Source organism: Notolepis coatsorum, assembly GCF_963971535.1.
Source record: "Notolepis coatsorum genome assembly, chromosome: 18".
Taxonomy (NCBI): Eukaryota; Metazoa; Chordata; class Actinopteri; order Aulopiformes; family Paralepididae; genus Notolepis; species Notolepis coatsorum.
This window is the reverse complement of record NC_140182.1, coordinates 71,479,369-71,495,164: the sequence shown is the minus strand read 5'-3', so window position 1 is coordinate 71,495,164 and position 15,796 is coordinate 71,479,369. Positions and strand designations below refer to the sequence as shown.

Sequence of the window (15,796 nt, the reverse complement as noted above, 5' to 3'; positions counted from 1 at the left end):
GCATCATTCCAAATCGCGATTTCAATTAAAAATCGATTAATCGTGCAGCCCTAATCGAGTATACTCGATATATCGCCCAGCCCTAATTCGAATGTGAACATTATGATTATGAAGCATTCGGTACAGCCCTAATAGTGTGTGTGTACTGTATGTGAGTGTGTGTGTATGGTGTGAGTGTGTGTGTATGGTGTGAGTGTGTGTGTGTGTGTGTATGGTGTGAGTGTGTGTGTGTGTATAGTGTGAGTGTGTGTGTGTGTATAGTGTGAGTGTGTGTGTGAGTGTGAGTGTGAGTGTGAGTGTGAGTGTGAGTGTGAGTGTGAGTGTGAGCGTGAGTGTGAGTGTGAGCGTGTGTGTGTGTGTGTGTGTGTGTGTGTGTGTGTGTGTGTGTGTGTGTGTGACCTTCTGTCGTCTACAGTGGTAGCAGTAGGTGAGCTGGGCAGGGAAGGGCATGTTGAGCTCATCATAAGGGATGTGACAGAAGCCACAGGTAGGAGGGGACGGCTCCTCAAACCTGGGGAACAACACACTGGATCAGCCAAACAGCTCATCATCAACAGCACTAATAGAGGTCTAATCATCATCAACCTCACTAACAGAGGTCTAATCATCATCAACAGCACTAACCGAGGTCTAATCATCATCAACAGCACTAACAGAGGTCTAATCAACTCATCAACGGCACTAACAGAGGTCTAATCATCATCAACGGCACTAACAGAGGTCTAATCATCATCAACAGCACTAACAGAGGTCTAATCATCATCAACAGCACTAACCGAGGTCTAATCATCATCAACAGCACTAACAGAGGTCTAATCATCATCAACGGCACTAACAGAGGTCTAATCATCATCAACGGCACTAACAGAGGTCTAATCATCATCAACAGCACTAACAGAGGTCTAATCAACTCATCATCAACAGCACTAACAGAGGTCTAATCATCATCAACAGCACTAACAGAGGTCTAATCAACTCATCATCAACAGCACTAACAGAGGTCTAATCATCATCAACGGCACTAACAGAGGTCTAATCAACTCATCATCAACAGCACTAACAGAGGTCTAATCATCATCAACAGCACTAACAGAGGTCTAATCATCATCAACAGCACTAACAGATGTCTAATCATCATCAACGGCACTAACAGAGGTCTAATCATCATCAACGGCACTAACCGAGGTCTAATCATCATCAACGGCACTAACAGAGGTCTAATCATCATCAACAGCACTAACAGAGGTCTAATCATCATCAACGGCACTAACAGAGGTCTAATCATCATCAACAGCACTAACAGAGGTCTAATCAACTCATCATCAACAGCACTAACAGAGGTCTAATCATCATCAACAGCACTAACAGAGGTCTAATCATCATCAACGGCACTAACAGAGGTCTAATCATCATCAACGGCACTAACAGATGTCTAATCATCATCAACAGCACTAACCGAGGTCTAATCAACTCATCATCAACAGCACTAACAGAGGTCTAATCATCATCAACAGCACTAACAGATGTCTAATCATCATCAACAGCACTAACAGATGTCTAATGACCTCATCATCAACAGCACTAACAGGTGTCTAATCATCATCAACAGCACTAACAGAGGTCTAATCATCATCAACAGCACTAACAGATGTCTAATCATCATCAACAGCACTAACAGAGGTCTAATCATCATCAACAGCACTAACAGAGGTCTAATCAACTCATCATCAACAGCACTAACAGAGGTCTAATCATCATCAACAGCACTAACAGATGTCTAATCATCATCAACAGCACTAACAGAGGTCTAATCATCATCAACAGCACTAACAGAGGTCTAATCATCATCAACAGCACTAACAGAGGTCTAATCAACTCATCATCAACAGCACTAACAGAGGTCTAATCATCATCAACAGCACTAACAGAGGTCTAATCATCATCAACAGCACTAACAGAGGTCTAATCATCATCAACAGCACTAACAGAGGTCTAATCATCATCAACAGCACTAACAGAGGTCTAATCAACTCATCATCAACAGCACTAACAGAGGTCTAATCAACTCATCATCAACAGCACTAACAGAAGTCTAATCAACTCATCATCAACAGCACTAACAGAGGTCTAATCATCATCAACAGCACTAACAGAGGTCTAATCATCATCAACAGCACTAACAGAGGTCTAATCATCATCAACGGCACCAACGGCACTAACAGAGGTCTAATCATCATCAACGGCACTAACAGAGGTCTAATCAACTCATCATCAACAGCACTAACAGAGGTCTAATCAGGGCTTGAATCCATGGGAAGTGATTTGCTGTGAAAAAGCAAAAAAAAAAGAACAATATCTATTCACAGTGCTTCGTCAAACTTCCCTGGATAAAGGTAAATAAAAGAAAAATGGAATAAAAATGTACCCTCCACCCCCCAACAACCTGTGGTCGAGACTTCCAACGTCCAGACAGCCTTCACGCATGTAGCGGGGATTCAACATGGCGGCTGTACCTGACGCAGACAGGATGCACACCTCCTCGCTGTGTAGAGACAAAGGGGGAAGAAAGCTGTGAGTGACAGGCGTGAGTGGGAGGGACCTCGTGTATAGCAGGGTTTACATTATCCGCTAATTCACATTTTTCATTATCTGTTGAAGTCCGACATATTTCAAATCTCTCTGGTCCGAAATGTCCTGTGAAAATAATTCCCTCTTATTCTTATTTGGTTACCAAGTAATGTGCCACTGAAATGGAAATCTTGCTCAAACTAAAGAAATCCTGTGAGGCACGTGTGTGTGTGTGCGTGTGCAGAAAACAAACAAAACAGTGGAAGCTGGAGCATGAGAGCGTAAGGAGGATTCTATGGATAGTATGTTAACGTTTCCATGAAAAGCATTCATGCTAGTGTAGTGTAGCATTATAAAAACAATGGTTTGTGCATTTACAAAATTGTGCAAACAACATGTCGCCCACTTAGCGGAACGTTCATAGACTATTGATACAGACATTGTGGCTAATTGAGCTGTGCTACATGGAACCAAACACTCCTGGCTTTACCCAAACACTTTCTTCTAAATAAATCTGCCGCTCCATGAGTGGAGAGAGCTGCTGCAGTGCAGACAGAGTGTGGGGTAATGTAACGTTAATTATTACTATCGATACGAACAGACACACTGAGGTTGTGGCTAGCTAACTGTTGTGCTACATGGACCCAGACACCTGGCTGTACCAAAACACTTTTTCCCCCAAGAAATCTGCCGTTCCATGAGTGAAGAGAGCTGCTGCAGTGCAGACAGAGTGGGGGTAATGTAACATTAATTATTACAAATGTTAACTGACATTTGTGACCCGACGTGACCAAACCCGACTTGTTGCGGCAAATAACATTGCTCAGAAATGGCGAAAATGTCTGGCATTTCAGAATAGGTAAAAATCGAAATATTGTTTTTTTGACTGCTTTGACATATTCTATATATGTTCCCTTATTTGCAAAACTTGAAGGGGAACTATTTTACTATTTCTTTCACTATTTGAGCACTTGGAACATGGGCACTATGGAACACCTCTGTAAGGTTTTTTTCCAAAAAATTCATTGTTTTGTATTTCTAATCAAGTACTCAAAAACAGCATTTTCTACCTCAAGATCTTAAGCCATTTTGAGGCTGGGCTCCAACCACTGTGTGGCCTGGTGCCAACTGCCACATCAACTGCCACATTATTATGCAGCTGAGAAATCTCTGACATCACAGATATGCACATTTTCAGATGACTCAGTTCAGTGAGGGTGAATATTCTGAGAGGAGAATTGGAAGAATGCGCCAATATGAGAATTAGAGACATAGATCCTATTAATATAAGTCCACATAGCTAGGAAACAATGCTAAACACTGAAAAAGGCCATTTATAAGATAGTTCCCCTTTAATACAACTTGTAAATGAGTTAATTATTGTTATTTGTCCGATAGTATGTGTCCCAAAAGGACTACATCGCTGGGCTGCTGGGTGTGATCTGTCTGCGCGTGTTATGCATGCATTAATCACAGGTACTTAGAGAGGTGTTGAAGCACACACAAGGATAGCTCTCCTTTCTTAATAGCAGAGAGAACGAAATGTTAAATTACACTTATCTTAACGTTATAGCTATAAGTTATAGCAATTTAACTCGTGACCAACGCCAGTGTCTATATTACGCGCGTCGAAATGACTCCGAAAAGACCGTTCATCATAAAACGCGAGTCGGGTCGTTTTGTCATTAAACAACATTAAATCACATTTAGAATGTCACAAATTGTATGAGCGAACAAATTTCGTTCGAGTGGATTTAATGTAACCTAATGTCATAAGAAAGTTAATTAATTTCATTCAGTTTGACGATGTTCCATTTCGTGAGGAAAGGGGGGGGGGGGGGGTTGCGATGCGTTTGCTCAAAATAAAGTACCAAACATTTGCACATGCAACAAAGAAAATAGGCCTTTACAATATTTTAAAAAAATAGGGAAAAGAAAATAACAAACAACTTAGGTATTATATTTCTTTTTGGTCTGACGTCAGCATTTTCCACAGGCACTTCACGTTCATTCACGTTTAACGTTGAGTCTATGAGTTTCATTGGTATCCACATTTCCCTTTTCAGCAATTGTTATGCTTTATTGTCATTAAACATCCACTTGTAAACAGCTGTCCTTATTTTAATGTTGCGCTTTGTTATGGCGCGGCTTGAATCCGCGGCAGTAAGCCAGATAAACAAATGTATTAACGCGCCTTTCAAGATGCACTCCTCGAGTTACGTTCCACACTTTATTCATAAGCGAATTTATTCCACTTCCAACATTAGACTATACTGTATTGCAACATCCACAACATGCGGCACAAGCCTTTTTCCATAGAAATCCACGTTGTCACAATGCGGTCCTTCCTTATTCACTCTGAAGTCCGTGATTTGTAAACTCATTCACAGAAGGTTATTGATTGAAAATGTTATTAACAGATTGCAGAATGGGTACAGTACAGCTCAATACACACAATTGTTAAGGGGATGCAGACCAGAGAAAGACTTTCGTCTCGTTTACATCAGGGTCCCCCATTTTCAATTCATAATACATAATATTGTATATTGTATATTTTGGACAGGATCAGGGAGTGGGTGGGCATCTCTGGGAGCGCTCTAAACTGGTTTGCCTCTTACTTAAGGGAGAGAACGTTCTCAGTGGCTGTGGATCCTTTTAAATCGGACCCCACCCCCCCTCTCATGTGAGGTACCACAGGGATCGGTGCTAGGACCACTCCTTTTTGCCATTTATGCTTCCTCTAAGCCTCATCAATAAATTCCGGCATTAAATACCACTGCTATGCAAACTACTCTGCTCTTTTAAACCCGACAATTTGGAGAAACTCAGCCTTCTCCAGGAGTGCGTGCTCAGCATTGAGAGTTGGATGGAGAGTAACTTCCTCCAGTTATATGCAAAAAAAACAGAGGTGCTGATCGTAGCAGCTGAAAAGACTGCAGCTAGAGTGGCCACTCACTTGGGGTCCCTTAAAGACAACATACGTCCCCACCTGAGAAACCTGGGTGTTGTCTTCGACCAGGCCATGAACCTAGACAAACATGTAAAAACACTCACACTGCTTTTTTCACCTCAGAAACATTGCAAAACTACGCACCATCATATCTTACTCTGAACTAGAACTGTCTGTGCATGCTTTTATTTCCTCTAGGCTTGACTACTGCAACTCACTTTTCACCTGTCTCACCAAATCATCCACAAACTACAAATGGTCCAAAATGCTGCAGCCAGGCTACTCACAAGGTCAAAAAAATCATGTCACATCACTCCCATTCTGGTATCCCTGCACTGGCTCCTGGTACACTATAGAATTCACTTCAAAGTCCTCACTTTTACTTTCAGAGCACTCCACAGTCAGGCCCCTATCTACATCACTGAACTCATCCATCCCTACACCAACACCCGCTCACTCAGATCTGCCGATCAGCACCTCTTGGTGGTCCCCAGGTCCAGGCTAAAAACAAGGGGTGATCGAGCCTTCGAGGTGACGGCACCAAGGCTCTAGGACGCTCTCACCCTGGACCTGCGAACTGCCCCCTCTAAAAACTCCTTTAAAAACAACTAAAAACTAATTTGTTTAGACAGAGCTTTGGTCATACATAGGCACTCTTTCTTGTCCTCACTGTTCCTATAGTCTTGTTTTTTAATTAGTGACTCATGATTTTATCAAAATAATTTTGTATATACTAAGCTGTAGTGTAAAGCACCCTGTTCATTCATGCTGTGAAGGGTGCTATATAAATAAAAGTCATTCATTCATTCATTCATTCATATCCTCATTATAATTCATTTACATTTAGTCATTTTGCTGAAGCTTTTATCCACTTTTAGATTTACAAGGTCTGTACGACAAGTCATCAGGAAGGGCACAACTCTATCAGCTGAGTAACAATGTTCATCAAAGTGTTGAGTGCTACAGTGTAGGTTAGTATATTAGGACAAGTGTATATAATACATTATATAAATACTAGGTCCATATAGGCCTAATACGTGGATATTGCTCATCACTGGGGCATATCATATAGAATGGCATAGAATTGCACTTACATAGCAGGGAAATATAATATAATTTCTTGCCACAACCCATGCTGTTCCTCATACTAGCTCTGGATAGTTAACCACAAACTAATGCAAAGTCAACGGGGTCAAGCACCGGTCTGTACAAGCTAACTGGAGCTAGGGATGGGTACCGAATTCGGTACTTTTAAGGTACCGAACTGAAACACGTCGGTACTACCGAGTATCGATTCAAGTGAGATACCGAGAGAGAGATTTTTTTTATTTTATTTTTTTACCTTTTTTCTTTTCATGTCAACGTTCACACGCACAATATATGCTTACCTAGGATTTGACTTGATTCAACAACAAAGCAGTCGGAGCAATGGCAAGCCGAAAACGGTCGAAATTGTAGTTATTTGAAGTTTGGATTTTTTGTTTTTACGACTGAGGTAGGTCAATTTAACTTTTTTAGACTAAAGTATCGAAAAAAGGTACCGTTGGGTACCGGTATCGATTCACAGGTACCGGTACCGTATCGGTTCAAATGTGAAAGGTACCCATCCCTAACTGGAGCACACTGAAATCTACTTTGTGTGTAAGTAGGAAATAGGAACCAAAAATCGAAACTATACCTTTAACTAAAGATACTCCTCTTTAACCTCTTCAACCTCCTTCCTAAAAATATAGTCTGCTCTGGTACACTACTGACATTTTAAGACCACTTATTAAATTAAAACAGACAATCCTTTCACTACCACACTACAGATGGTTAACCTTTCACTACCACACTACAGAAGGTTAACCTTTCACTACCACTACAGAAGGTTAACCTTTCACTACCACACTACAGAAGGTTAACCTTTCACTACCACTACAAAAGGTTAACCTTTCACTACCACACTACAGAAGGTTAACCTTTCACTACCACACTACAGAAGGTTAACCTTTCACTACCACACTACAGAAGGTTAACCTTTCACTACCACACTACAAGAAGGTTAACTTTTCACTACCACACTACAGAAGGTTAACCTTTCACTACCACACTACATAAGGTTAACCTTTCACTACCACACTACAGAAGGTTAACCTTTCACTACCACACTACAGAAGGTAAACTTTTCACTACCACACTACAGAAGGTTAACCTTTCACTACCACACACATTTTTAAATAAACTATCATGACTTTTCCTTTTTCCTCTATGGGTGTTGTGTTTGCAGACAGAGCTGCAGCGGTTACAGCATTACCACGGTATCGCTGTTACATCACGCCCACCGCAGAGTTTAGCTGAATACCGCATCCCGCTGTTTTTTATAATAATACTCTCAACCAAAGCAACGGAACAATTTTGATTGACAGTCGATGTTGCCAATTACGTGCTTGCACCCGCCTCTGCTGTTACCACCAATCGGCAAGCGCGTATTCGTTTTTTACTTCCTGAATGTCAGCCATTGATCAGAGCTCACAACACGGCTAATAACATTAGCTCCCCGCCGGAGTGGACTACCATCGCTCCTCAGGACTACTAAACGAGGCATAATGATTTTACTGCAACGAATGTTATAATAAAAGCCCTTCGTTCTATACACTTGTCTGATTGAAAACTTTATTAACAGACCGCAGAATGGGCACAACTCAGCACGCTCTTGAGCAAAGAAAGGAACTGAGATATGAATAGAGTAATTTACATTTACATTTAGTCATTTAGCTGACGCTTTTATCCAAAGCGACTTACAAGTTCTGTACGACAAGACAGCAAGAAGGGTACAACTCTATCAGCTGAGTAATGCTTGCCTTGCTATGGTCCGGTAAATACGCTGATGTTATTGAACGTGTAACTATATAACGTTAATGCCACAAAACGAATGCCTTTGTTAATCATAAGTAGTAACTTTATAACAACAACGACGACGACGACGACGAAGACGAAGACGAAGACGAAGAAGAAGAAGAAGAAGAAGAAGAAGAAGAAGAAGAAGAAGAAGAAGAAGAAGAAGAAGAAGAAGAAGAAGAAGAAGAAGAAGAAGAAGAAGAAGAAGAAGAAGAAGAAGAAGAAGAAGAAGAAGAAGAAGAAGAAGAAGAAGAAGAAGAAGAAGAAGAAGAAGAAGAAGAAGAAGAAGAAGAAGAAGAAGAAGAAGAAGAAGAAGAAGAAGAAGAAGAAGAAGAAGAAGAAGAAGAAGAAGGTCAGGGGGGTAACCGCCAGGCGCTACCACACCTGCCCGCGACACCGAGTGAACGGCGCACAACCAGAGGGGAGACTTCGAATCCGTGTTTCACTTTCAATAACGAATGCGTGCTTGCCGAATCCCAAACAATATTCATGCTGCAAAGTCATCCTCTAAAGATAGACATTTAGACTAGAGGCAGGCTATATGCTATAAAGAGTAGACTACTAAAAAAATAATAATAAAAATGCATTCAAACTGTTTTTTTTTTTTTTTTTTTGATAACCGCTGCAGTAGGAAATATTTCGCAAATTTGTGCGGTAAGGAAAACATCAATACCGCGGCAGCTCTATTTGCAGTGCAAAAAAACAGAGTCATTGTCATAACAAAAGAGCCTGACTAGAACGCTGCCAGGTGTTAATTGCCCCAGAGAGAGGGGGGCCATGGATTACAATGCATTCTGGGTAGGGTTGTAGTTTTTTAACACTAAGTGTAAACTGTCAAGGCCATTTTCTCTGAATACGTTTTGTGATATCACCATGATTCATAGGAAGTAGCTTGAAAAGTATCCCACCAAAATGTTCAAGTGATGGCTTATTTTGAAGGTATGAATCTGTACTTTCATAATATGTACCAAAAAAAAGATTTTTGAAGATGCCTCAACAAGACCCTACTGTCTATGGCTGGCCACATTTTTGATTGAAGATTGAGCATTAACACTTTCAGAGCCACCAGGGGGTGTCGTACTTACCAGGCTGAATGCCAGCACCCACTTCAATGATAGCGTTGTGAACACATAATCTCTGTATTAAATTATGGCTATGTATCTAATCTGCCCGTCGCTTATCAATGACTTGTTTGCAGTCAACATTGTCGAAACTGATTGTTTTTTTTAATCGCTTCATTTCCGTTTTATAGCATTTTGAAAAGCCCTCGTTTTCAGGAAAATATAAAGATTCCGCGATAAACGGCATTTACTGGAATATTCTGGCATAAACAAAAACGTTGTCATTTTTCGGCCTATTTATGAATCGTTTTCAAATAAACGCTTTTCGATAGTATATGTGTACTTATGCACGCTATAGAAGCGGGCTGAAATATCGATTCTCTCATTTCCTGATCAGCGGCACACACACACACATATGGGACACGTTGATATATCTGTGAAAAAAGCTCTGATTATCCCAAGACTGGTAAAATAGATACCTTACCTCAGATCAGATGTTATCCAAAAAGTTTATTCCAATTCCTGATCGCCATTCCAAATATCGATCGCGTTTATTGATTCAGCTTTGGGTGCTGGAAATACATAATCCACGCCGTTCTGGGGTCGGCGATCAACTTGGGTCTCTTCAGTTGGCTTGACGGAAAAGTTAAACGCGGAAACCGGGTATAACGTTATTGCAATAAGCTCAATAAAATACAGATCATATTTGACCGGAGTGTGTGTGTGTATATAATGTGTGTGTAGAGTGTATGTGTGCGTGTATACATATGTACCAGATGCTGGTGCTCTCGCTGTAGCCGATGACAGCATGGCAGCCCAGAGCTTTAGCGTGAGACTTGATCTCCTGGCGGATCTCCTCCCACCAGGCGTCCCTGGTCTCTGGCTCATCTGCAAGACAAACAGCAGAGAGTCAGTTGACTCGTCACGCAGGAGTTCTCATTGACTGAAGAGTCACAGGAAGAAAATAAAGATACTGAACAAACCTGACTATAAAGGTAATTTAATGCCGTCAGCCTAGATTCACTAGGACTAAAAACTCCCAATTGATATAAGATCCTATTACCCATCACCCTCCAAACTACTTTAAATTTAACTAGCTCGAAAAACAAACTAAATTAAAAATAAAAACCGATAGTGTAACTGGTGACCTGGTATACTAACTTGCTTTGTTTCATCCTATGGGTTAAATGGTGCATTGTAGCCAAAACCACTCAACCAACTATCAGTTTGGAAAACAATGTGACAATGAGATCGATTGATTGTTGATCGAAGGCAAAAAGGTCAGAGGTGAGGTAGATTTTCTTCTGCAGTTTCTCATCGACATTCCATGGGAGCATCATTATCTCCAACCAAGATAAGAAGAGTCTCCTCTTCTCGCCTCCTGTCCTCAGCCACAGGTGTCCTCAAGACACACAAGCAGGGCTGGGGGAGTGTTTGGTGGGGTATAGTCTACTAATAGATACCCGATGGAAACATGGTATCTTTAGATTGTTGATAAATCAGAGTAACACATTTGTTTTGTGTTATTGTTTAAATTGAACAAGACTATCAAATAAAACACCTTAAACGGTGGTGTTTTTTGTTGTTAAAGTAAGTGGTCTACTTGTACTGTAATGAACACAAAATACATTTCCCACTTTATCCAATCAGGGGAGAGAACTGCAAAAATAAGTTATAAAAAAAACAGCAAATGTGTGCCTGAAACAAGTAAAATAACCTGCCAGTGCAGTAAGCAAATGTAGCTTGGCAAGATTTCTTGAAATAAGTACAAATATCTCCCGATTGGATAGTGGGATAACGGGATACCAGAACATTTATTTTGTGTTTACTGCAGAGCGGAGGGACTGGGCTATTTTACACTTATTTTAACAAAAGAAAACCACTTACAGCACCTTTAACTGGGCGTTTTAATAAAGCTCCTTCAAAGCAGCCACGATAACGTCACTACACAACACACCCACAGGTTTCCAAGATTGTAAAGCAGTTTCAGATGTCATTTAAAATTAATATAGTCAACTACCATTGTTAGTTTTATGATGAGACTTTTAACTTCAAGTTTCTTTATTAGTTGTCATACAAAAATACAGAATACTTTTATATGAAATGATTTTTTTCCCCATTTTCCATTTTTCTCCCATCCCAATTTCGTATCGTCCAATTCTACCCTCCCCTGTCTCGAACGTTGTTAGGCCATGCCTCCCACAAGCCGGCTGCAATGTGGACTAAGCCTCACATCACGTGTCCCCTCCGGTACTCGAGGAAGCAGCAGTCGCATCTTTTCACCTGCACAGCGCGATCTCTCAGTGTCGGGGGTCTGCGTTTGGAGGGCACGCCGCCCCCGTCGCTTCCTGATTCTGCTGCGCAGGCGCACCAACCGACCTGTAGGAGTCGCTGTCCACAACGTCCGATCCCCACCCATCAGCTTCCCACCCCCTAATACTGCCAATTGTATTAGTATGAACGACCAGCCAAGCTGATAGCAATGCGGAGAGCTGGGCTCGAACCCAGCGTCTCCTGCATTGGTGGTGAGCGCCTTGCCCACCTAGCCGCCCTGAAATGCTTTTTTCTGTTCTGCTCCTGAGAGTGTGCTAGATAAAAATAAAAATAGATAAGTATAAAATAGAAAGTCAAAAGTACCTAAACAAGTGTAAACAAAAGTGTTCAATATACATATATACAATATACAACAGAGAGTAGGACAAAAATTAGTAACTGAGTTACAATACAATATACAGTACAATGCAGAAATAATAATAATAATAATAATAATAATAATAATAATAATAATAATAATAATAATAATAATAATAATAATAATAATAATAATAATAATAATAATAATAATAATAATAATAATAATAATAATAATAATAATAATAATTGTTGTGAAGGGCCAGATTAAACTGAATATATATATGTATCGTTTGATATACCTTGTATATTATTTATATATATACACGGAATATCCCTTTACCTGCGTACAGACCAGAGTAATATTCGCTCTCCTATTGGACAGCGGCCCCAGGCGCCAACGACCAAGCCCCCAACGGCAAGTTCAAAGGCAACTCCGGGCATGTCAGAACATGCCCAGAGTCTGCGTAGTAATACGAGACAAGAACTGAGGTTGGGACTAGATATTCACTTAAGTATAAATACGGCGCAGGTGTAAACAGCAGCAATTCGTTCATTACTAGTAATACCTTCACCACGAGTCAACGTGCAGTGAAGTGAGCAACTTTGCATCTAAATAGAGCATTGAGAACCGCGTGCGAATAGAATGTTAAAGTGTTAGAGTTTAACGCAGTAACGTTGAGTTCGACTTAATCTAATGTGAAGTAATAGTCGATCATTTATTGTATATCGTGCGGCCACAGTTCTTCCGTATGTAGCATTACCCATCGGTTCGTCGTGTCTTTAGCTAGTGCACTTATCCAGGCTGTGCGGCCTAAATACGTGCCCACACCCGAGGAGTCCTAGGCGAGAACCGTTGGACATGTACACAGGAGAATTGGCACCGGCGATTGCAGAACCATTTCTGGTTGGATTATATTGCTTTGGGAACGTGACCACCGGAGAAGAGCACCGTTGATTCCACTGTCGTTTGGGATTTAACCTCGTGAGGATCACCATTCGGGCCCGCCTCTTGGAAGGGGCTGGCTAGCTGTCGTCAATGCTGTCGAGCATATTGGATTACAACTATTGCTTTTGTCTGCTGATCAAGGGAGTACAAGCACCGGCTCCTGTACCTGGAGCCTCTTTATTCCTCGTTGACTCAGACTGGGTACCCGAACATTCCTCTACCCCTCCCGGCTTTACACCCCGGAGGGAACCCAGTGTCTCCAGTTGGTACCGGTGTTGCCCTATATAATTGCTATGCAACAGGTGGCGTCAGCTTAGACCCATCATAGTATTCCTACTATTCTCATTGACTTATGCTCTTGACTGACTTTACGTATATTCTTCGCCATACAAGCGCGACCTTAATTCTCAATCTGTAACCTAACGTTGCCTAATAATAATAAATAACCCTCCAATAGAATTTCTGTGTCAATGCCGTGTTCTTGTGTGGGTGTTCACCATCAATATTTGATGTACTGTTTGGCCAGTAATTAAAGTACATAACTAGTAGTGGTTTAATATATCACAATCTTTAATACAGTCAGGGTTTTGTAACCCCTCAGTTACAATAATAATAATAATAATAATAATAATAATAATAATAATAATAATAATAATAATAATAATAATAATAATAAATCAAATGTATATAGCGCCTTTCATAGAACCCAAGGTCGCTTTACAATCAGAAAAAATAGGGCAAGGAAAGTAGGGGGGGAGGGGGAAGAGGGGATGAGGGAAAGTAGGGGATAATGGACCTAATTTAATCTAAAACTAACTGATGGGGAAAGCATTGGTGAAGAGGTGTGTTTTTAGAGCGGATTTGAAGGTGTCCAGGGTTGGGGCGTTGCGGATTTCGGGGGGGGGAGAGAGTTCCAGAGGGTAGGGGACGCCACGCTGAAGGCTCTGTCCCCAAAAGTCTGTAACCTGGTGCAAGGGATGGAGAGGAGACCTAGATCAAAGGATCGTAGGTTCCGGGATGGAGTGTACTGGTGGAGGAGATCAGACAGGTACCGGGGGGCGAGGGCATGGAGGGATTTGTAGGTGAGGAGCAGGAGTTTGAAGGTGAAATGGCTTCTGCTTCATGTAAACCAACCTTGCAATTGTATTTGGTTGTTTGTTTGATGTGTTTTAATTATATCCCTTATCTCTGTCATGTATGCATCGTCTGTTTCTTTTCTATTTTATTAAACCTTTTTGTCCCCTTTCCCGGTTACCCTTTGATAGGACCTTTTGTCCTCCCGCCAGGCCATCATTGTAATTAACTAACTAAAGAGAGCTATAATTAAACCCAGACGTTCCCCCGCGCTCTTTGAATTTCTTCACTTAGACATTCATGAGCGACTCCCATTAACAACTCACTGGCAGTGAGAACTGGTAGGGAACGGCGCTTTCCACTCGTGTGGGGGTTAGGGCGGGGAGCATGTTGCTTTGAATTTCTTCACTTTGACATTCGCGGTGGGCCCCAGGCCCCTTATAGTCTGTCCGTCCAGGGTACTTCCCCCGTTGGGTCGTGGACGGGAAGCAGGACGCCCCCGTCATCACCGTATCCAGTACTCTGCCCCTGTACCAAAGGGGAAGGGTGTCTGTTAAACACACACCCTTAACCAAGGTCGACACGCTCCCGCACTGCGGGCTATCGACCGCCTCTCCTGCCCACAGGCCTTCACTGTAGGGCTGTCTTAAATACTTCGAAGCTTCAAAGCTTCGTTCGATGGCACAAGCTTCGAACATTAAAAAAATAAAAAATAAATATAAATTTTCCCTTCAAAAAAAAAAAGTCTAAAAAAAACATTTCAATTTTTTTTACTTCGATTTGTGTGCGTGTGTGTGTGTGTGCGCGCATGGGGCCATTGGGTGGGGCCGGGGGACAAATACACTGGAGGAAAGTAACCCAGCTCAGCACTGCCCAAATTATATCATCACTATTGCCTGTTTGAAGGATATCATCCTCAAACACATATACACCTACATGCCTTGTAGAATTCCACACATAAGAAAGAAAGATACTGGGATGAATAAACAAAATAGGAAATCAAATGTAGAAATGCATGCAATACATAAATAAATATGAATCTGCATATATGAAATAGAACATTTAGATAAGGTGCTACTGAGATGTTTTGGTGAGTTCTTTGTTTTTTTGTGGAAGTTGCCCTTCTTAAAAATGCATGAACATTCACTGATAATTGGTCTGTAGTGGAGTCTACAAGATGTAGAATCCGGACCTTGTAGACTGACATAATTCTGTGCATAGTTTAGTCTACACAGGCCATATTTCAAATAATCAAAATCTTACTTCATTCATCTTAAACATTCTTGATTTGGGGGATTGGTAATTCCCATGAAATCTGAAGTTGTTCAAACGACAACAGCGATCCACTTGAATTAAATCGCACAGCCGAGTGAAACCTTGTTGGCTGCGTCACAGTCACAAAAGGGGCTACTTAATTCATTAATCCAATCCACTTTATTTATAGAGCACATTTAAAAACAACAAAGTTTACCAAACTGCTGTACAAGTCCCACAACATAAGATACAAAAAATAAAAAAAAAATAAAAAAAATAAAAAATAAAAAAAAATAGAAAATCTCGCAGCTTCGAATTAAAATCGAAGCTCGGCCCCGAAGCTTCGATTGCCAAAAAAAGCTTCGAAAGTCAGCCCTACGTCACTGTGACCTCCCTTGGCCCTGGTTCGTTCAAGCCAGGACGGCTTAG

The 15,796-nt window shown here is 41.2% G+C and overlaps 1 protein-coding gene across 7 annotated transcripts in view; it reads right to left on the bottom strand.

The window, feature by feature from the left end:
• Window positions 1-15,796, bottom strand: part of c2cd5 (C2 calcium dependent domain containing 5) — a 154,036-nt gene that overhangs the window by 85,148 nt on the left and 53,092 nt on the right. For all 7 annotated transcript variants that reach the window (XM_084335043.1, XM_084335044.1, XM_084335045.1 and 4 more), the window contains exons 11-13: window positions 10,233-10,347; window positions 2,444-2,542; window positions 400-511 (exon numbers count right to left, since the gene is read on the bottom strand). In XM_084335043.1, the coding sequence (XP_084191169.1) occupies window positions 400-511; window positions 2,444-2,542; window positions 10,233-10,347 (326 nt within the window). The remainder of the gene's footprint in view (window positions 1-399; window positions 512-2,443; window positions 2,543-10,232; window positions 10,348-15,796) is intronic.